Here is a 22,736-nt window from a genome sequence, read left to right as displayed (position 1 = left end):
TTATGGAGCTTCCATGCTCATGGGGAGGCCAGGCAGTAGGTGTACAATGATCCAACAAAATTATTACAGTTGGAATTCGTGTTAGGGAAGAAGCAAGCAGGGATGGGACAGAGAGCAGGAGGGGGAGCCCCAGCGGACCACGTGGTCGGGAAGGCCCTCCTGAGGAGGTGTCCTTTGGGCAGAGCCTGGAGGAGGAGAGAGAGCCGGCCTGTGCACATGCAGAGGAAGAGCTCCAGGCTGCGGCAAGGGCACGTGCAGAGCCCCGGGGAGGGGACTGGCCAGGGAGCACAGAGCAAAGGACAGAGGCAGAGAGAGCAAGGAGGAGACGACAGGCCACGTGTTAGGAGAGGATGGCGGGGCCAGGTCGTGCACAGCTGGGAGACCAGGGTCGGGAGCTCAGATTGTGTTCTGAGTGCCTAGGAAAGGTGATGATGGGTCTTCAGCATGGATGTGGCGTGATCTCATTTCTGTGTTGGCGTGATCACTTTGTCTGCAGGGCAGGAAGTGACTTAGATGTGCAGGAGATGGGAAGTAGGGAAATCAGATAAGAAGCTATTGGAGTAGCTTGGTGACATGAGGGCAGCCCAGATCAGAAGAATGGAGAGAAATGGTGGGATGTGAGATTTATATTGGGCATCATCCAGTGGAATGCAGGAGGCTGGTTCAGACTGCACTGGGTTGGAGCATAGAGAGGAATTGGGGACACAGAACACACATGCAGACCCATCCCTTGTTGAGCCCATTTGCTCCTACTGACTCAGCAACTCCAAATGGCTGCACATCCTTCCGCCTTGCCCTGGCAAAGCAAACAGGCGTATCTCTTGCCATTTCTCCAACTTGTGTTAATTACTATGAAAGTAAGGATCTTCCTCCCCTCATACATATTGAGATCCTTGAAACACAGTCTCCACTCCCCACGGGGCCCTTGGTACCTACCACATAGATGGTTTAATAACGGTTTACTTAACGAACAAAAACTGAATACAAAAGAAATGAATACAAAGGAAAAGAAAATTGTTTAGTGTCTTAGTCCTCTAGGGGCCATAAGGAAATCACAACCACTACTCTATACCTGTATGTACAAGGGTGGGTTTTATGAGGTTTGGATAAGATGGGAACCACGAGGCTGAGGGTGGTCCCTTTCCGCCCACGTGGTTAGTTACAGTAGGTGGTGTTTGTGGTTTCCTCAACAGCAGGGACATACTCCGCCTTCTCTTAGATGACAGAGGACTGCTGGGTTCTCCAGGACGTTTCACTTTGTTTTGTGGCCCTGTTACAAACTCATCTGCTTCATCAATCATCATTCCCTAGAAAACATCAATGAACATATTCCATTAAAGACAGCACTGCACGAACTCTTCACATGCATGTACAATCATACGCTACGTCACCAATACAGATCTTAACCATCGGCCAAAGATTTGCCATAGCCCACAGAGACCGTCCTCAGGAAACGCTACTCAATTTCAATCTAGTCTAAGTGGGACGAGGAGGAAACTTGTTGTAAGGTCAAACATAACACAATCACGATTAACCAGAAAGCTTGGGGAATGAGCAACGCGATGAGAGTTCCAAAGTGGGAGTAAACCCACAGTGACCTTTCTGAAGAAGATACAAACCATTTTGCATCAACCCTTGGTAAGGCAATTCATTCCCTTTTGTGTGCTTTAAACCCATCCTTAAGAAATATTGATAGTCACTGTATAGAATGCTGCATGAAAATGGTGATGGGCAGGTAGATGGAAAATGTCATTCCCCCAACAGCAATCTCACAGAGATTCAAATATGTCCACCTTGGTGCTGGACAGAAATGAGGGAGGGGGCTTTTCACCCTTGGGACTAGATAAAAGATGAGAGCCAGCAGTATAGAAGGTTAACTAAAAGCTGTTCTCATCCAAGGATAATCCAAGAATGCGCACTCCCATTATTTGAATAAAATCATAATAAATGACTTTTCCAAAGCATTTCCCAAAGCAAAACAGTACATAAAGGGGAAAACATAGTCACTGAGCACGTACCACGTGTCAGGTAATGTTCTAAATGGTGTACAGGTACTAAGTCAATACTCCACAGAGCTCTATTAGTTAGGTGTCATAGTTATCTCCAGTGCCACAAATGAGGAAACCAAGACACAGAAAGATTAAGAAAAACTCCAGTTAATTGAAGATTCAGGTGAAGCAGAATACCTTTCAGTCTACTTTTGCTACAGAAGACATTATTTCACGGTCTGCACGTTTATAACAATGGTCTCCTCTATGAATGCAGATATAATCTCCATTTGTCTTCATGCTTATATGGTCAAGTCAGTATATCTCTCACTTATACACACAGAGATACACACACACACACGCGCATGCACACACACACATCTCACATGTATATCTCACGCACACATCTCACATGTAGAACAAGCCAATAAGGCAACACCACTTAGTACTTCATATTTCAAGAGGAATACTTTATAACTGTCTAGATACAGCACTAGAGAGCTGAATAATGTAAACAGAGGAAATAAACAGTGATCTCAATATTAAAGGAATTAGTGTGTGGAGGTGGGAACAAATACAGACTCTGGAGCTGGAAACACGGGGGTTCAAATCCTGGCTCTTAGCAGTCGTGTCACTGGGGTGAACCATTTGGCCACTATGAGCTGTGATTTCATATTATAGGGCAGACAGTAGCACTCATCTGCAGCTGTGAGCATTCAATGTTATCATTTAAAATAGCACCTACTACGTATCAGTAAATGGCAGCTATCACTTTGTTTAACCAACACACTCTTGCATAAGGAGGCTCCCACTTTCCAGTCACAAAGAGCCCTGGAGGCATATTTTATCTCTTAAACAAACAGAAGGAGAACCTCTGAGTTACCTACACATTGCCAAGAAGAAAGGAATTATTGCAAGAATATCACGATCTAGGCAGACATAGAAATAGGTATCCCACCTTCTTATCTTGCTTAAATGGATTGCCAAAAGTATGTAGTCTTTTTGGTTGATCTGGGTCAATCTCTCGAAGTGGAGAAGCCAGTGTCTTTAGATATTCTTGATAGTTACCCATTTGTGCGACTGGAACACTATGAAGGGAATCTGCAAAATCACCGGAAAAGCAACAGATACTATACAGCAGAAGTGTGTGGTCCTTTTGAGAGGACATGATCATAGTCTGATTTAGCATTGTGTATCTTGGCAACCGACAGTCTAAAATCTCGAATCTAGCAGCCTGGATCTAAAATCATCTCTCTTCATCCCACTCATCACTCAGTCTACCATCACTTCGGCCTACAAGCTCAAATCCCTAGGGCAAGAACAACTCCCTCACTCTTCATACCAGGTTCGAGAAGGGGCTGACATTCCCTATACCACCATCCCAACTCAAAACCCCATATTTTGTGTTTTCAAGAGCCTAGGCTCAGGGCTTCCCTGGTGGCGCAGTGGTTAAGAATCCACCTGCCAACGCGGGGGAAATGGGTTCAAGCCCTGGTCCGGGAAGATCCCACATGCCGCGGAGCAGCTAAGCCCGTGCACCACAACTACTGAAGCCTGCACTCTAGAGCCCGCGCTCCGCAACAAGAGAAGCCACCGCAATGAGAAGCCCGCGCACCACAACGAAGAGTAGCCCCTGCTCGCCGCAACTAGAGAAAGCCCGCACACAGCAACGAAGACCCAACGCAGCCAAAAATAAAATAAAATTAAAAAATAAATTTATTTTTAAAAAAAGGAGCCTCGGCTCCATGGTTTTCTCTTATCATCCAGAGAATCTTGGTTAGCGGGCCTCACCCTCTTGGAAAATTTGATTAGATCTACAGGCTCTCTTCCTAGAAAAGTCTCCCCTGCCAAAAAAACAAAAACAAAAACAAAATGGCGTATAATTTCAGGAGGTTGGCCAGGCTAAGATTTGCACATTTTAATGGACAAATGACCCTGCTTAAAACGAGCAAAATGGAGTAAAGGGGAATTACACACCATCACCAATTATCCTAGACAATATCAGGTTCATTCTTTTCCTGTAAATGAGGAATTTGGATTGAATTCATCACAGTAGGCTGGGCGGTATAGCTTCGGGGCATGCAATTTCCGGAATCTGATAGACCTAGGTTCTGCCACTTTCCAACTCACTAAACCTGGGCAAACTACTAAAATGCTCACTCTCAGTTCCAATGTCCATAAAAATGGGCACAAACACAGCATCTATCTCATGGGGTTGCTTTGAGACTTACAAGAGCTAAAACGTGTAGTGTAATATATGCACCGATTAATGCACACTTCCCCTTAAACCCGAGAACAATAAACTTGTTCCTGGGTAGCTGAAGGGATTCTGGAAAAGAGGCATTATAAATATTAAAGTATTACAAAATAACTTACTCGTTATGCAATAAACATCTTCGTGAGAGTCAGACTTGACATTTGCCTAATCAACAAAAAGTGCTTCTTTGTTCACTTACCTTCATCTTGTCCAACAATAAACTTGTGTGTTTTCAGCAGATTGGATCGCATTCTGGTTAACTGGTCTAAAAGACCTCTACGTGGAATATCATAAGCATTTCTATACGTCTGAGGTTTCAAATCCTATTTGAAATGAAACAATTTCAGTTACTCCTGAGGCTTTTAATATAGAAATATAATTCCTAATCCTCTTAAAATCTTAGTGAAGAGAGGGATATTCATTACAACTAACTACAGTAGAATTTTGCCAGTGGAAAATTTGCCTTCGCTGGCTGTGTTCTGAATTCTAATACACCCACAGAGCATTAAAGCCACTGGGAATATCCTTTTTCAATATGTCATTTAAAACATCAAATCCTGAGATTTGTGCCGGGGGAAGCCTTGCAGGCCCACTGTTTGTAATCTAGATGTAGCCCGCCTGCAGCCACGGGGGTGAGCTGCTGGGATGTCCATCCGGGAAGCAGTGGCTGATCCTACAAGGGCTGCAGTGATCTGACCACCTCCAGCCCCAGTACCTTTGGGATCTGGGGCAGCATTGGAGCCCAGGCTGTGCTCTTCCCCAGGCTGCCCCCAGCCAGTGATGGAGGATGATGGGGGATGTTAGGGCCTGGCCAGTTCTGCCCAATGTGGACCTCCTCTATGGGAGATCGTGGTGCCAGGCTTCCCTTCTGGGCTGGTTAAGATTTTCTACAAGCTATACTGATGTCTGAGGCTCTTCATACCCATTCCTCCTTCCTTCCCCCACCCTCTCACAAGTGTTAGTTCAGCAGCGTAATCTGACGGTTAGCAGACATTTGGTCCTGTCCAAAATGTCTGTACAACATTTGGTCCACGCCAGAGGTCCTTGATAATTGGTCACACTCGGTCCTGTCCAAAATGTCCATGGAGACATGTGGTCCACACCAAAGGGTCCTTGATATTTGGTTCTGTCCAAAACCATTTGGCATGAACCAAATATGCTCATGGATATGTTTTGGATCGAACCAGATTTCAAGGACCTTTTGGTGTGGACCAAATGTCTTATGGACATTTTGTTTAGGACCAAATGTTCTGCAAGGGATCTGAAAGCTCTCTCTGCTTACTCGTGTTCCTTCTCCCCTTTATCTTTCACAGACCTTACCACCACCCCCACCCCAAACAATCTATTTATGTCACAGTTTACCTTGTTTAAGAGCCCTACTTGGAAGCCGGCAAATTCTTTGGTATTCAATTCTGCCAGTCTCGGTGCTGTTTCTCCTATGATTTCTTTCAATAGTTTTCTAAAATTTTTATTGTGAGTCAAGGACACGCCACCTCCAGAATGATTTTTCACTTTGATTCCAATTTCCTGGGGAGGTTTCTTCCCCACTGATGCTAGTATTCGTTCTGACTCTAGTTTGGTCTAAAATGAAAGTACATAGTACGTTATGAAAAGATCTATATTATCACTATTGTTTTTACTACTTAAGAAAGATAATACTTTAAGAAACCCATTGAACAAATTTCAATCGCAAATCACAGAAAAACGGATAATTAAACATTTTCCTGTGCTTCTCTGTACTACCACAGCAAACAGAGAGAGGGGGCTAGAAAGACAAATAATACACTTTTTTTTTCTCTTGTCTAGTGTCAAAATTATGATTGAATCATGGAGAGAATGAAAACCATGGGTAAGAATTACATGTAAAATCACATTTTGCTACGGTAAAATCTAGTCTAAGTGAACATATTCATTTCGGACCCAGACATAAAGGGTAAAACTCTGTATTTATAAAAGTACACTAGTACTAAAATTCAGATTACATAGATTGCATTATATCTGAAAAAAACTTATAGTGTTTAGTTCTAATATCAGACCACCCCCCCAAAAGTAATACTTAACAAATATTACCAAGTAAATAATTTGTAATATGTACTCAGTAAGTTTCTTACTAACTCACAAGAAAAAAAATCCTCTTAATAGACACTATTATACCATATTGATAAATATTGCTTGAGAATGTATTGTAGCAATATATTTGGGCATATTTCGTGATTTACATACATCTGAGATGGTTCAAAGAACACTGGTGACATAGAGTTATTAAATTAGTAATTAAATTAGTAATTAGAGCTAGTATAAATTAGTAACGATCTTTTCTTTTTCTCTAAAAGGTGGAATTCCACCAATGTCCAGTAAGCCCAAATTAATTTGAATTTCTTGTGGTTTGGTCAGAGATACTCATAAATTTCCCCTAATTATTGGAATTAAGTATGTTTATTATCTTTTTAAAAACTTAGTCATGAAATAAGGGATAAGAGCAAATGAAGGGTCTGCTTCCACAAACTGGTCCTGAAAGGTCATTGATAAAACTGTACAAGCAACGTGTCCCAGAAAGCCCCAGAACTTGCATGAGTTTCAACTCTGTTCACTATTCTTCCTTCTGGCCATACCCTGCTGACACAGCCTTAAAGGCCTAAGGTAAACATCAAATAAAAAAATATAAATCAATAGATCAATAAATAAATAAATAACCAAAACAAAACATTTAACAACAACAACAAAAATCTATCAGCAGAGAGGGAAAGGGGTTAAGGGGACACTTGATAGATCAGAAATCTGGGTTTGTCTTTACTTTCTTTTGCATTTATGAGCACAGTGGTCTGGTAGGAGCTGGTAAACTCCAGACTATACTTAAGTTTTTGCCAGTTCCTAGCAAGGTGTGTCAGCATCCCAAATTGTGGAGTCATTTTGGTTCTTTGGTGTCAGAAATCTGACAGTTATTTGCTCTGACACTTATTTGCTCTGTTTTCTAAAGGCCCAACTTTGAAACATATCCAACTTGAAGCATTATTGTCACTGCAAATGCTACTACTATTCCCTACCTGGGAATACATTTGTGCACAAGAAGAAAGTAAAGCTGCTGCATTAATTTGTCATGTAACATAACACATTTGTATGGCAGTAAAGCTCTAACTCAGTAGTTCTCAAACATTTCCACCCTGCAAGAATGGGCTAGGTAGAGGTGAGAAGTACGATAAGTAGGGGTGAGTGGAGGATGAGGTACTAATAGAGAGGGGCAGGCAAGGGACAAGGTGAATAATGCAAATGAGGTGGGGGAACAGATGGAGGGCCTGTCACCCTCCAGTGCGAGGAACACTGGTCTCATCTCCCCCTCTCCAAGAAAAAGCATACTGATATTTATTGCCTAAAAACACATTTCAGGCAAGTCATTAATCACACCATGCCTCAATGTGCTGACCTAAAAAGGGGGATGCTCTAGCCCAACGTGATTTGAGGAGAAACTAGGTTGAGGATAGACAAAATGTGACCCACGGATAATTCTATTAAGCCTCTGCCCCTCCTAGGCCACAAAATATCAACCAGCTTGTGGGTAGAACAAACTGGCAAGCGAAAGGAGAAATGGCACAGCATCAAATGATACTGACAGACCCTTAACTGCAGTTTAATGGTGAAGCTAGAAGCCATAGAGAATCACATTATTACTAATCCATAAAGTGTAGAAATATATACACATTTAATTTGAAAATTACAGTTATACTAAAGAATAAGGAAATGCACTTCTGAGGGCAAAGGATTTTTGTTTGTTTGTTTTTACCAATACTACCTGTTGGCTGAGTTTTTTAAGGTAAGAGATAACACTGTAACTAAGTCCACAATCTAAATTATCTGATATCAGATTTGGAGCTCCCATCATCCTTAGTGCTTTCTTTAATGGCTATAAGGAAACAAAATACACAACAGTAAGAATAGAATAAATCTTAAAATACTCAAACTTCAGTTATAAGGGGCAAAGGGACATGATTCATTTCTTAGAAGTCAAGGTGCTGCACATAAAACCAAACATGGAACATTAAAAAGTGGCAATGAAAATAGCAGAAAAGTAAAGAGCAGAAAGTAAAAAAATCAGAAGAGAGTGGGATAAGAAGAGCAAGTAACAGCAAATTCAAACAGGTAAATTGCTTTCAGTCTTAATTCCCAAGTCATAAAATCATTTCACATTGCATTTTATTGTGCACCCCATTCCTGCCATGGTAAATACTAACACACCCCAATTTCTCCTCCCAGTGACACCAGTGGTACCACTTAAGGTTCTGCCTTTTCACCTCTAGAAACTTGGCTTAAAGTTTACCACATCTACCTCTGAAATGATTTTGATAATCTTGATTTAGATTATATGACTCGTTCAAAATAATTATGAATATTTTTCTCAAATTGTAAAAATCCAAATGACACCAAGTGATTTTTTACTCTTTTTGGATTCCCTCTAACCAGTGCCCCTACTTCATGCTGTGTCTAGGACACATTTAACAAGCCATAAGTAAATATAATGTCTTGAGGTTGTTTGTTTTTTTTTCAGAGGAAAACCCAATAGTGCGAATTTCTAGAGTTAAAAAGGGAAGTTGATATAATACATAAATCCAGTCCTATTTTTCTTAAATTCCAAAATTATAATTTCACAAGGTTAGTTTTTATAAGAGAAACATAGATGTGTTTTATAACAATAACCATGGCAGTTAAAGGAAATAAAATAAGCAGACCTCTTTTGTGCCGCCATGATATCTCCAAGCTCTTACACATAATTTGAGAAGACAAGGGCGACCCAAATTTACAAATTAAAAATAAAGCTATCTTATTTCAGGGGTGAAGTTTTTGATTGATTGGATAGAGTTAATACATACTAATAAGTAGTATGGAGGCAGAGTTTTTAAGTAGCTGTCAAAAGCCTGTCGCCACTTCACATTTGGCTTAAGCTTGTGAACTTTAAACAAGTCATCTGCAAGAGAAAATCCAAGAAAATATTATACTATTCCAGTCCTAAATTCCAAGATCTAAGTCAAGCAACCCACATCTATTATATAATTTCCTAGAAATTTCCAGTTTCAATTACATTAGATGAACATTTCATCGGAGTTTATTTGATTATCTTTTTTTGGTACTATGTACCAAAATTATATATAGCAGTTTTCTAGAAAATGAAATAAATTCTCAGGTTACATATTCATCTTCCATCTGTGAAGCTACATAAAATATAATATTAAAACACAGACTCTGATCTATGTGAAATATTATCTTACATATTGGTAACTCTAGTGTAGTAATTTTCACCTGAGAAGGAATCCATGGTCACTGGTGGATGGAATATTTCTTTTATTTAAATAGAGAATGTTAAAACAACAAGAACAACAAGAACAAAACGAACTCATAGATACACAGAGCAGATTGCTGGTTGCCGGGGCGGGGGGGGGTGGGTGAAATGGGTGAAGGGGGTCAAATGGTACAGACTTCCAGTTATAACATAAATAAGTCATGGGGATGTAATGTACAGCGTGATGATTATAGTTAACTACGCTGTAGTGCATATTTGAAAGCTGCGAAGAGTAGATCTTAATATTTCTCATCACAAGGAAAGAATTGGAACTATGTGTGGTGATGGATGTTAACTAGATTTATCGTGGTGATCATTTTGCAATACATACAAATATCGAATCATTATGTTGCACACCTGAGACTAATAGAATATGTCAATTATACCTCAATAATTTCTGGGCAATGATGGCACGCTCTAAATTACGTTTTGGATTCTCCTTAATCAGTGTATATTTTGCTTATCCATATTTCCCCCCTCTTCATTTCCTTGATTTCTGTGGCCAGGCATTTTGAGCCAAACTTTGGGTCTCTCAAACATTAGTTAACAATTGGCTGATGGCACTAGTAAAAGCAAGTAGAGATGTATGTTGAAGTTGAAAATTCTGTACAACTAAGTATGGTTCTTGAATATGGTGTATTATTAATATAACTAAAGACATTTTCCTTAAAAAAGCAGATATCCCCTATATTTTTACACTCAAATTTAATTATTTAAATAATCCAAATGCATTGTATACACTACATGGAAAATTCCCAAAATATCTCATTATTTCCTTCCAAGGATAAGAAATTTTTTAATATAATAATTCAAAATTGATATCCCGACATCAACCAACATGAACCTGCCACACTTACTATAAATATCAAAGATATTATAAATTCACTCTCTATATTGTTTCTTCATGTTTTACTGGCTTTTATCCAAAAAACAAATGCTTTCCTTCCAGGAACAAAACGATCCCTATGCCATATGCACAATTTCTCTACAAATAGGGTTATTCTTTGAAATTCTGAATTTATTTGGTTAAGAAAAGCAACTACATATTTTCTTCCTTTTACTACTATAATAAATTATTCACTCCTGCTGAAACTAATTTAAATGAATTTACAAAGTCATAAAATGTAGGTCTTTTGTTCTTTTGGTACAGGGTAGAAAGAACAAAGGAAAAAAGATCTGAAGAGATTTCTGGCTCATTGTAACATGCAGGTCCTTTAAAGACCATTCATACCTTGACAGAAAGGAATGGGAGACTGTAGAAATATCCTGTTATACCATGTCTTTGTGTGAAGTCTGTAGGGAATTAGGCAGATCTCGGAAACTAACTGACAGATGTAAATACCACAAGACTGAAGAGACATTTAGATATAAATAGATTAGACAATGAGAGTCAATAATAGTCTTAATATTTCTAACCATGCCAATTGCAATGATTCCACCCAGGAGCCAATTTAGTCTAATTACTTCTTGTCGGATTTATTTTTTAATGGGGGCAAGAGGAAAAAAGAAAATCTTCCACAGACTAATCAAGGGTAGAGAGCAGTTAGGGTGACACGGCTTTAGTCACTATCTTTGTAGCTCAGAAAATGATTTCCATGGTATTAGATTTCCATTCACATGCAGTCTCTAGGATGGTACAGTAAAAATATCATAAACAATCAGCTCATCCACATTTGAAAGATGAGAGTGTGGAACGAGAGTAAAATGACACTGCCAACACCTCAAAAACTACAGATATTTTCTCTTCCGGTTCCTTTCTCCCCACTTCCTGCTTCAAAAAGGCAGGGGTTTGAGTTCAAGCTCAGACACATACTATGTACTTAGCTCAGTGAGCTTTGAGAAATCACTTCATCTTTTTGTGCCTCCATTTCATCCATAAAATGAGTTTAATGATAACTGCCTTTTCCCACAGGACTGTTCTGAGGAACTAGGTTATGTACGTGAAAACACTACATAAAATTTATAGGGCTTCCCTGGTGGCGCACTGGTTGAGAGTCCGCCTGCCGATGCGAGGGACACGGGTTCGTGCCCCGGTCCGGGAAGATCCCATGTGCCGCGGAGCGGCTGGGGCCGTGAGCCACGGCCGCTGAGCCTGCGTGTCCGGAGCCTGTGCTCCGCGGCGGGAGAGGCCACGACAGTGAGAGGCCCGAGTACCGCAAAAAAACAAAACGAAACAAAACAAACAAACAAAAAAACAAAAACCTTATAAATAGCGTAAACTGTGAAGCACCGGATATATAATGATAAATAAACATCAGATTATCCTCTTTCGGTTATTCTCTTTTCCTCCTCCTGATAATAACTGGTCTTAATATGGAGATGAACTATATTTTTTACACAAGTCCCCAGTTCTTAATTTTTTTAAAAAAAAGGTGACTGAATGTGGCATACTTAAGAAAAAAAAAGACAAGTTGCTACAAATGCCTTACTTTCTGTAGTTACTGATCCTCAATAGAAAAAAAAAATGTTCCTAATTTCCTGATTGAGAGATAATCTTGCCAACTGTGATAATCTGGTTACCTACCACCCTACTAACATGATTCTTATGGTAGCTCATTGATCCAATTAAGCCTCACTTATCTATCCCAGCTCAATTTTAATGCTTAAATAAACTTTTCTTGACTACTTTTCATGGAAATCTTGAATTAATAAAGAGGAAACAGGGGTCACTTTTATGGACAGTTATTGTACTCTGCAGTACTATAGTGATGTTCCAGACATCATACAGTGTGTGTGACTTAACTTCATGACTTTTTACTAAATGCCCTGCCTACTAAAACTGCAAAACTGTCCTATATCTTTTTTTTTTTTTTTTTTTTTTTGCGGTACGCAGGCCTCTCACTGTTGTGGCCTCTCCCGTTGTGGAGGACAGGCTCCGGACGCGCAGGCTCAGCGGCCATGGCTCACGGGCCCAGCCGCTCTGCAGCATGTGGGATCTTCCCGGACCGGGGCACGAACCCGTGTCCCCTGCATCGGCAGGCGGACTCCCAACCACTGCGCCACCAGGGAAGCCCTGTCCTGTATCTTTATATTATATCCTTAGTATGGAATAACAGTGCCTTCAAGACCTACTAAGGTAACCTAGATATTAATAATGACAATAGTATTATTAATCAGACAATAGCACTTACTGTTTGCCAGGTGAGTTTGATGCAATTTAATTCTATTAATTCATTTAATCCCAACTAAATCCTTTTGAGGTAGGTACTATTATTATTCCCACTTTACAGATGAAATAGCTGAGGCACAGAGAGGTTAAGTATCTTATCCAGGGTCACAAAGCTAGCAAACAGCAGAGCCAGGATTCATTATCAGGGCAGCTATGCCCTACAGTTCAGACTGCTAATTACCATGGAGGCTACACAATCCAGAAATTGAAGTAATGGTGGAAGTATTGGTGGAAGCTATTTCAGAACCTCAACATGAAACCCAAGTTTGGGATTCAGGGGCACAAGAACCTCAGCCTCAAAGGGTGTGAAAACCCTATGCTCCTTGGAAGATACAGGTTATAGAGAAGCCTAGAAATGGATATTTGAAGCCAAAGGGAAGAATGGGAACTGAGTCAAGGATGGAGTGGCCCTCAAGTGGATGTGTGGGGTCAGAGAAGGGGGAGGAATCAAAGATGCCTCTGGGGTTTCTGGTTTGGGATGTTTGCAAAGGGATAATGATGCTCTAGGCAGGGGTGGATAGAGCCCCTAGCCAAAATGACCAGATATAAGATTTGCAAACTTTTCCCCATTTCATACGTTGCCTTTTCTCTCTATTGTATCCTTTGATGCACAAAAATCTTTAAGTTTGATGTAGTCCCATGTGTTTATTTTTGCCTCTGTTGTCTGCGATTTTGGTATCATCTCTCTCTTATTTCTTACAACCGCATGTGAATCTACAATTATCTCAAAATAAAAAGTGTGCTTAAAAAATAGAAAAATAATACTATTAACAGTCTAAGTGAAGATTAGCTAGTTTGATCCTTCACTTTTTAGTTGTGAAAACTTGAGATCATAAAGGTACATTTAAGAAAACAGGGTAAATAAATCCACAAGATACAGGTACTTTTTTATTGGCAGTCTTATTAATCTCAAAGACATAACATATATTCTATATAAGTGAAAATCACCTGTTAGAAGATATTTTTAGATATGACTAAGAAATAAAGTAGATAGGCTATCTAAAACAATCTTTTATGATGACCCACTCTTAACCTTCTTAACTTGCAACATTCAAAAGAATTGCTTTTTCAGGACATTTAATACATATAATATTGATAGCAATAAAAATCTATGCTTTCAATGACTATATTAAAACTTAGTAAAGGTTTGATCCTTTTTGCAAAAATTAAGAAACCTCAGCAACTAAAAATGTTCACAACTTTACAAAGAGAAAGATACCGTGTGGTACTGTATTACTCTAAACAGATGTGGCTCTTTAAATGAGAAAAAAAAAATCACATACATTTTCAGTGATGTCTGAGTAACAGCTTCTGGAGTTGTTCCTTTTAGAATCTTGCCATGGAAACCACAGCTTCTACAACTGCAGTTATTGCAGAATTCACTCTTGTATCTATTTCCTTAACTTGCTACTCTGCCTAAAACACACGCCTCAAGAGCATTCAATATTCTTTTGTGGAGGAACTTAGTGCAAGCCAACAGCCCCACGGAAGCCCTATTTTCTGAAGAAAACCATCAGATTCTTGAAGTGTTAACCCCAATCAACTTTGGGGGGTCCAAACTAGTTTACCAAAAGCCAAGTGCACTTAAAACTGGAGAGAAGAGGGCTGACAGCATTGGAGCTTGCAACCCAAAGAGCAGCATAAGAATCACGCCCCCCGAGGTGAAGAGTCTCTTCTGTTTGATGTAAAAACAACGAAAGGAAAATGAACAAAACAGAAAACAGGATGCAAATTCTATCCTTCCAGATCAGTTTTTAGACTTTTATATATCCTGATATCCATTACTCTTTGACTACATTTAAAATGCTTAGTTCATTGTCGATTTTTCTTTTTTGTTGTATTTCAAAGATGACTAAATGGCACATACTTGACTTACCTAAAAGAGGGAGTAAAACTGGGTAGTTGTACGGCATCACAAAGAGGTTTACACAAGTTAAAGTCGTACTGGCTTTTAAATAACCAAATGGATATCCAAGTTCATTGTATTTTCCACTGCTAGTGACAAATACCTGAGAAGACGGTGAAGTAATGTACAGTTATGACAATAAGGATTTTATGTAAAACTAAACACAGCAACATTCCACACCGACATCTCTGGCACAATTCAATTGTAATTTAAAAATGGGAATAGTGCTTTCACTGTATTTATGTCAAAACATATCATACTAAAGAAGAATGTTCAGATTGCAATTCTTCTGCAAATTGAGTTAAGAAATGAAACCGTACTATGCAATAACGATTCAGAGACCACAGGCTGCATCAACAATACCCAAATATTTACTTGGTTAGCACGATGGAAAATAAGGCTGAAATACCACTAAGTGATACCAGCCATTAAAACAAATTGACTTCTCAAAAGAACAAGTGGTGACCAGAGTGGAGACTGTTAGGAAAATGGAACATGCCCCTATGCCTGAAGCATGCAATCACAAAAACAAAGCCCATTTAAAGGATTATGCTAACACTCATGTGTACTACTATTAAGTTTTGCTCTACTTCCCTTTTATGCCCCATTCCCCTACCCATTTATTCCTTTTTCATCCAATAAATATTTATTGAGGAGTCTGTTACAAGCCAGGCATTGGTGATAATTATTTTGATGCAATTATATTGAGCAAGGAGATGCTTTGGTTCATTCTGGAAAGCACTTTCTCTTGTAAATGATCCTGGTGGAGTAAACATTCAATAAAAATGAAAACATTAATCTTTATTCCATATGACTAACATCTTATTCCTTAATGATATTCCTGATTTGATATGTATTATATTGTCAGGTTCCATAGACCTGATATGCTCTTCTGGAGTCCTCTGGCTATCATGTTTTCTTTGTGCTCCATGTTTACTCTTTGGCCCAAATCAGGGCATCAGTATGTACTTTTAGGGACCTAGACCTTTACCTTTCCTAAAGCCCTTCAGCAGGATTATTTAAGACAAAAGTCAAACCCTGATGGTGAACAGAACCCACTTACTTTGCTAATTCTTGGTACCAGCCATATCACCTACCAGTTCACTAAATTCTTGCTATGCTTAGCTGTAGCTAAGAATAAACCCTTCCTATGCAATGGATGCCTCCACAAAAAAATGGAGTGTGCTAAAACATGACTCACCTACTAGATTTCATGTCTTAATCTGAACCTTAATAGAAACAGATAATTGTAATAAAACATGTTGGATTTCCTCCAGTTTCCTAAGTGTGTATAATAGAAAAGGGGGAAAATCATCATAAAGGATAAAAAAGTTACGGCCAGCAAGGATCAGACCTGTAATTTTCCCGAAAGGAAAAGCACTGGGTTTTTTTTGCGGTACGCGGGCCTCTCACCGTTGTGGCCTCTCCCGTTGCGGAGCACAGGCTCCGGACGCGCAGGCTCAGCGGCCATGGCTCACGGGCCCAGTTGCTCAGCGGCACGTGGGATCTTCCCGGACCGGGGCACGAACCCGTGTCCCCTGCATCGGCAGGCGGATTCTCAACCACTGCACCACCAGGGAAGCCCCAAAGCACTGTTTTTTGTTCCTTTCTCACTCCCTTTCTGTCTTTACTCCCTCCCTTCCCACCTTCATACCTTCCTTCCTTCCCATAAGCCCCCTGAGTTTTTCCAAATTTCTTATCACTTGCAAATTCATAGAATTTGGGGGTTCAAAGGGATCATTAGAGACCGTCTAGTCTAGAGAAAGTGTCTGATCCCAGACCACATAGCTGGTGGCAGAGCTAGGGTTAGAATCCAGTCTCCATTATGATTTTGCCAAATTTCCCAGCTCCTGGTTCATCTTATTCTTTTTCACTCCCACTAATTCATCGCATTAAACTACTCTAAACCAAAGTAACGTAAGATGCAAGAGAAAGACATATGGCATATTTGAGGGGTGCTGCAGGGATCTTGAGGATTTCTTAAGTTCCTTTGGAGATTTACAAGGAAGGTGCCATATAGAAAAGAGGGTTTCATTTAGGGAGGAAGTATAATTTATAATTTTATTTGCTTTTATTCCAAAATGTTTTTCAATTCATAAATTCAAGCCTCTGTCTTGATTTTAACTTAGCATTCTATCATCCCTATCTCTACATTTCTAGCACATTTTTGGTGTATTTTATTGAAATATAAACATACGTTCAAAAAAGTGCATGAATTATAAGTATACAGTTCAATGAATGTTCAAAAATGAATGCACGTGTGTCATCAGCACCCAGATCAAGAAATAGAACCTAACCAGAAACCCCCTTGTGTCTTTTTCTGGTCACTACTCTGTACCCCCAAGAGAAATCACTGTCCCGACATTTAACAGAGTCAGGCAGTCTTACCTCTTTTTGAACTATATAAAGTCGAATCATATGATATGCGATCTTTTATGTCTGGCTTCTTTCGCTCAATATTATATTTATGAGATCATTCTGTTTCTTGCACTTTTCCATCCTTGCTTTATGCCTGTTGCTTTTTTTTCTACCCAGTTTTAGCATCTTTGGAGAATTCAAGTAGCTTAAAGGCAACTAGTAGCAATGATTTCGCATTTTAGGATGAAACAGATGGCAGTCTGAAAGTGTTTTTTTGCGTAAGTAGAACCTAACAATTACTGATTGCTATACGGTGCTGTAGTTTAGAAACAGAACAAATATCCTTACAGTGTAGGGCTTCCTTATTATATTCAACTAAAAAGGCTGTGACTGCCACGCCCGGATTTTCACAAATTAAAATCCAAAGGTGAGTCTACTAACAAATCAGCAAGCCCTTCTGGCTGAAGTATAACCCTTGGAAGAGCCAGTGTATGTGCATTTGCTTCATCCAAGGAAAATCCACACTACACTCACCAATGTGGCTTGTACTACAGGAAGAAGGGTTTGATTACATTACACAAATACATAAAGTAGTTTCAGGCTTATTTATTTATTTATTTATTGGTCAAAAATATCTTGTACTGGGAATTCCCTGGCGGTCCAGTGGCTAGGGCTCCGCACTTCCACTGCAGGGGGCACGGGTTCGATCCCTGGTCAGGAAACTAAGATCCTGCATCCCAATTTTAAAAATTAAATTTTAAAATATTTTTTTTAATTAAGAAAAAAATCTTGTACTTCCAATCTGTCAAGTTCACAATAAAGACTGAGAACATTGCTTCAGCTGAAGAATCCATAGCTGAATAGAATTACATCATTTAGGTTAGGGATTCTTTTTTTAAAATTTATTTATTTTCCTTATGTTTTTTGGCTGCGTTGGGTCTTAGTTGTGGCACACGGGATCTTTGTTGAGGCATGAGGGATCTTTTTGTTACGGTGCACAGGCTTCTCTCTAGTTGTGGCATACAGGCTCCAGGGCACATGGGTTCTGTAGTTTGCGGCACGCGGGCTCTCTCATTGAGGCACACGAGCTCAGTAGTTGTGGCTCACGGGCTTAGCTGCCCCACGGCATGTGGGATCTTAGTTCCCCGACCAGGGATTGAACCCACGTCCCCTGCATTGGAAGGCAGATTCTTTACCACTGGACCACCAGGGAAATCCCTAGGTAAGGGATTCTTAACCTGGGGTCCCTGGATAGGCTTTCGGGGAGTCTTCCAAATCCTCAAATACATAGGTTTCATCAGATCATACTTCCTTAAATGGCAGTGTACGGTAGGCTAGTGATTCATATCAGTCTGAAATTATTTGCTTGGCCTTGTTGCTTATTTGACAGCATTTGTGAGAAACATTATCAACAGACTCAGCTCGACTATTCCCAGATTAACCTTTGAAACTTCTTAAAACAATTCAAAGATCTCAGAGTGGTTCCAGACATTTGGCTGACAACAAAGGATAAGTACCTGCCAGCAGGTATGGGGAGACTTTCGTTCCAGGATGTACTGAGTTAAGGGTGAAGGTTCAAGTTCATATTTGTCAAAGGGAAGTTTGTCTATTACCATTGGCTCACAATCTACACAGGAGAACCTCACAACAGGATGAGATGTTCGTGGAGGCTAAAAAACAAGAGGGGAAAATATAATCCGTTATCAAGAGAGTTTACACTTCTGATAATTCTGCAACCCTTTTATGTTTTGTTAAACCATCGCTGAGATACAGACTACTGTTTTGAGAAAGATGAATTGAGAAAGGTAAATTATAACACTCATAACCACGGTTTCAGGGAAGTAAAAAATAAAACTGCTTTGAATATTAAGAACTCTGAAATTCAGATCCACTTTTGCAACCTCCAAGGACTACCTGCCCTTCACTCCTTTGTACCATGAAGTTTCAGACAGGCCAGACACCGCTAGGAAAGAAGAAATCCATGAAGTTTTCTAATGCGGTAATGACAGAGCTGGAGCCACTAACAAGCAAGGTGAACAACTGTAAAGGCATGGAAAAGGCAAGCTAGAGACTGAAAAGGAGCCCGTCACAACTCCAGAGCCTGGGTGAAATTTTCTTTGCAGCTGAATTTTTATAACATTTCTCACACCCACACACTTCCTTGAACAGCTAGAGCTGGGGATGCTTTTGGCTGGGCTGAAAGGCCCGTGTACCTGGGGTACCAGAGCAGATTGATGGAGCAGCCATGTTATTAATGACTTTAGCTTGTGGAGATGGAGAGCACCAGAGAGAGAAATGGTGGCAGCAAGGGCGAATGGAGAGAAAAAGATTTAGGACAAGTTCCAGGGTCAAGGGTGAGATGTAGCTCTACCTACTCTTGCTGAGAGATCTGTAAGGCTGATGTGAATACGACAAAACACCTGTTTCCTTCATAAAAGGGAAAAACATGCTCATTTGGCTTTATGATTTACAAACCTACAAGATGTTTTGGAAGCTGAGAAAAATAGCCTTCCAATGTGCTTTTAAAGCTGAAGCTACGAGCTATGTGTGAGTTTCCTAAAATTCCTTCTTTCTGGTTTTTAAAAAGTTTTTTATTTTAATCAAACTTGCAAAATATATCTGGCTTATTAGATTTAAATCTATGAAAAAACATGAGTGGGGACTTCCCTGGTGGCACAGTCGTTAAGAATCTGCCTGCCAGTGCAGGCGACATGGGTTCGAGCCCTGGTCCGGGAAGATCCCACATGCTGCGGAGCAACTAAGTCCGTGCACCACAACTACTGAGCCTGCACCCTAGAGCCCGCGAGCCACAACTACTGAGCCCACGTGCCACAACTACTGAGCCTGCGCACCTAGAGCCCGTGCTCCGCAACAAGAGAAGCCACTGCAATGAGAAGGCCACGCACCACGATGAAGAGTAGCCCCCGCTCGCTGCAACTAGAGAAAGCCCGCGCGCAGCAACGAAGACCCAACGCAGCCAAAAATAAAATAAATTAATTTTAAAAAATAGAACTTCATAAAAAAAAAGACATGAGTGAAACCCTGTCACCAGCAATAATGAAGCAAATTTGTAACGAAAACATTCAGTCTGGGGTTTGAAGGGGCTGAGAGTAACTGGGCCCTGAGGTTTGACAAGCGTGCCACCTTGGTGCCCCAAGGGACAGGATTAGGAGACAGAGCCTCACCCACGGCAGGGGCTGAAGATGGCTCTTCAGTCGTACATTCAGGCCTTTTGTGGCCACCTTTGAAAAAAATGCAGGAGCCTCAAAATAGCAATCCAGGAGAAACTGCAGTTCATGTCAGAAATGTCTAAAACCTAGATAGACTATAGATTAGCTGAACCAAGAAGGTACTGGAAGATCAGTGACCTTTTTGTGCCCCCTCCGTCCCTCAAGGATTACTCTGGCCTTTTTATATTGGCTGCAGGGAGGGAGGACGATGAAAGGGAGAGTGGGTTTCATATGGTTTCCCTTATTACTAGATACCGCGCCTTTCCCCCTCCCAAGCCAATACATGTGGTGCTAGGAGCCACTACAATATCAAACCCTCTTCCACCAAATACAGTGAACAAAAAGATAAACCCTTGCTTAGAGATCATTTAAAAAATATTGCTTAATTACCCACTGTTGAAAGGTGCATTGCCAAGGAACTCAAGTCCACTGATTACAAAAACCTGAGAAGTAGGCCCACAAAGTCCCACTACATGTCTAATGGCTCCCTCGGAGGAAGTAGAATGACCTCTGCTTTGAATATGTTTCTAGAGCCTATACAAGGTGCAAACTAAGTTCTAATTTCCAGGGGATGTACATGAAAACCAATGCCTGCCCTTTTTAGAGATTGTGTTTACCACGTAAATCAAGTCAGCGGCTCTGGCCCTGAAATAAAAACCAAGTCACAGATTGCAACAGCATCAAAAATCACAATATTTTAACATCTGAAGAGGGCAGGTCAAGTGGCAAAGGCAACTGAAAGAAAGAATGCCAGAACAGAAAGGAGGTCCTCTCTTGCTTTTAGGTACAAGCTAGACTTTCCAGTAAGAAATAGAAAGCACAACTTAAAAGCTTCCAAGCTATTTTAAAAGGTTCTCTGCAATCAACTAATTGAAAATCCAGAATGATGTTTACCTTTTTGTTTTATGACACTTACTAGTGAAGGTAAATTCTGATCTGGCCAAAAAGATTCTGGAATTGGCCAATGTCCAACAGGAACACCAGTCTTAGAGTTAGGTCGCACATAAATGAGCTTATGACAGCTATGCCATGGTTGAGCAGCAAATGAATTGCTTGGCCTGGATGAATCCATAAGTCCATCTAAAAGTTAAACAAAAGACAGACTAAGGCATGAATTTCCTTTCACAGCCTCTGATCTTCTTGTACAGATTTTTCAGTTAAAAGCAAAGTACAAAACAAAACCAAAACAGTGATTCATGAAAGATGGAAGTAAAAAGTGACTCTACTAGGATTTCTGAATGTTCTCTCTAGCAACTCTTTTCATCATCTAATCCATCCCCTCTAATCCAACATCCTGCCCCCCCAATTCCTTAATTACAACCAAAATATGTAGTTATATGGAAAACTGTTACAAAGTTAGTTTTACATTTTCTGAGATTTGGACACATAAATTAAACACACTAAAGCACAACAGTTATTTTTCCAAATTAGGCAAATGAAATTTTTCATTCCCTGGTATAGTTTTACATTTTTGAATCTGACAAAATAGGTCATAAATTCTATTTAGATTTTCTATTTCCAACAGATGAAAAAAAGTATTCTTTACTAAACAGTTAGACCCAATGACCACAAAGGCAAATTCACCAAAAGGTAGAAGGAATGCTGACAACACAATCTATGTATATAGTTGGGAAGGGCACACAAAGCAAATGCATCACGTTTATGTGGACTAATTCATTATAGTTTGCCCATCCCATCATTAAAATCCCATGGAAACTGGGCATCGTATAATGCTGAATAATATATCCTGAATGCATTTTAATTATTTGAACTGGCATATTTCATTTGCCCCCGGAAAACAGGGCAAGACAAAGCTACATAACCTTTAATGGATGATTTATTAGTCTAAATTATATTTGTAAAAGATATGTGTTAGTGATTTGAGTCTCATTTTTTTCTTCAATATCATTTGATTTACTTAAGCATTACTTTAAACAAGTAATTACTTTAGAGCAGGGGACTTACTGTGGCCCATGGAGCTCTAGAGAATACATGTAGTGCTTCAGGGGACCAAGACACCCCCTCTAAAGTTGAGCTCACAATTCTGGGGATGTGCATTTTTCTGAGGAGAAAGTTCTTAGCTTTCATCAGAATCTCAAAGGTTAAGAACCCTGGACAAAGGGGAAATGGAGCTAGAAAGAATGTCTGAGCTATTTACATGACACCATCTAATTGGCTTTCAGTAGGAAAGTTCCCCGTTCACATGAAGGTAATGAACACAAAATTATAGACCTGAGTGGTCAATCGTTACCAATATAACATGTCCTTCCTTTACAACTAATTTAATTACTTTAAAATGGGCTGTGAAGCCTCAGTCTTCTACAGCAGGTGTTTTGTTGTTGTTGTTTTTTTGGTTTTGGTTTTTTTTGTGTTTTTTTTTATTTGGCCATGTGGCATGTGGGATCTAAGTTCCCTGACCAGGGATAGAACCTGAGCCCTTGGCAGTGAAAGCCCGGAGTCTTAACCACTGAACTGCCAGGGAAGTCCCTACAGCAGGTG

The 22,736-nt window shown here is 40.0% G+C and overlaps 1 protein-coding gene across 5 annotated transcripts in view; it reads right to left on the bottom strand.

Moving 5' to 3' along the window:
- Window positions 1-28: 28 nt before the first annotated feature.
- INTS6L (integrator complex subunit 6 like) overlaps window positions 29-22,736 on the bottom strand; it is a 47,754-nt gene continuing 25,046 nt past the window's right edge. For 2 of the 5 annotated variants that reach the window (XM_029240494.1, XM_029240495.1), the window contains 9 exons: window positions 21,154-21,317; window positions 18,525-18,677; window positions 14,620-14,752; window positions 9,108-9,202; window positions 8,033-8,143; window positions 5,608-5,826; window positions 4,445-4,568; window positions 2,947-3,089; window positions 29-1,307 (listed from right to left, as the gene is read on the bottom strand). In XM_029240494.1, the coding sequence (XP_029096327.1) occupies window positions 1,062-1,307; window positions 2,947-3,089; window positions 4,445-4,568; window positions 5,608-5,826; window positions 8,033-8,143; window positions 9,108-9,202; window positions 14,620-14,752; window positions 18,525-18,677; window positions 21,154-21,317 (1,388 nt within the window). In that variant the 3' untranslated portion in view covers window positions 29-1,061. Of the gene's footprint in view, window positions 1,308-2,946; window positions 3,090-3,779; window positions 3,833-4,444; window positions 4,569-5,607; window positions 5,827-8,032; window positions 8,144-9,107; window positions 9,203-14,619; window positions 14,753-18,524; window positions 18,678-21,153; window positions 21,318-22,736 lie in introns of those variants that run through there. The other 3 variants (XR_003796368.1, XM_029240497.1, XR_003796369.1) reach the window with 3 other exon arrangements.

The sequence above is a fragment of the Monodon monoceros genome, unplaced genomic scaffold, assembly GCF_005190385.1.
Source record: "Monodon monoceros isolate NGI ecotype Baffin Bay Population unplaced genomic scaffold, NGI_Narwhal_1 Super_Scaffold_22, whole genome shotgun sequence".
Lineage (NCBI taxonomy): Eukaryota > Metazoa > Chordata > Mammalia > Artiodactyla > Monodontidae > Monodon > Monodon monoceros.
The sequence above is the reverse complement of the archived record's forward strand: the minus strand, read 5'-3'. Positions and strand labels throughout refer to the sequence as shown.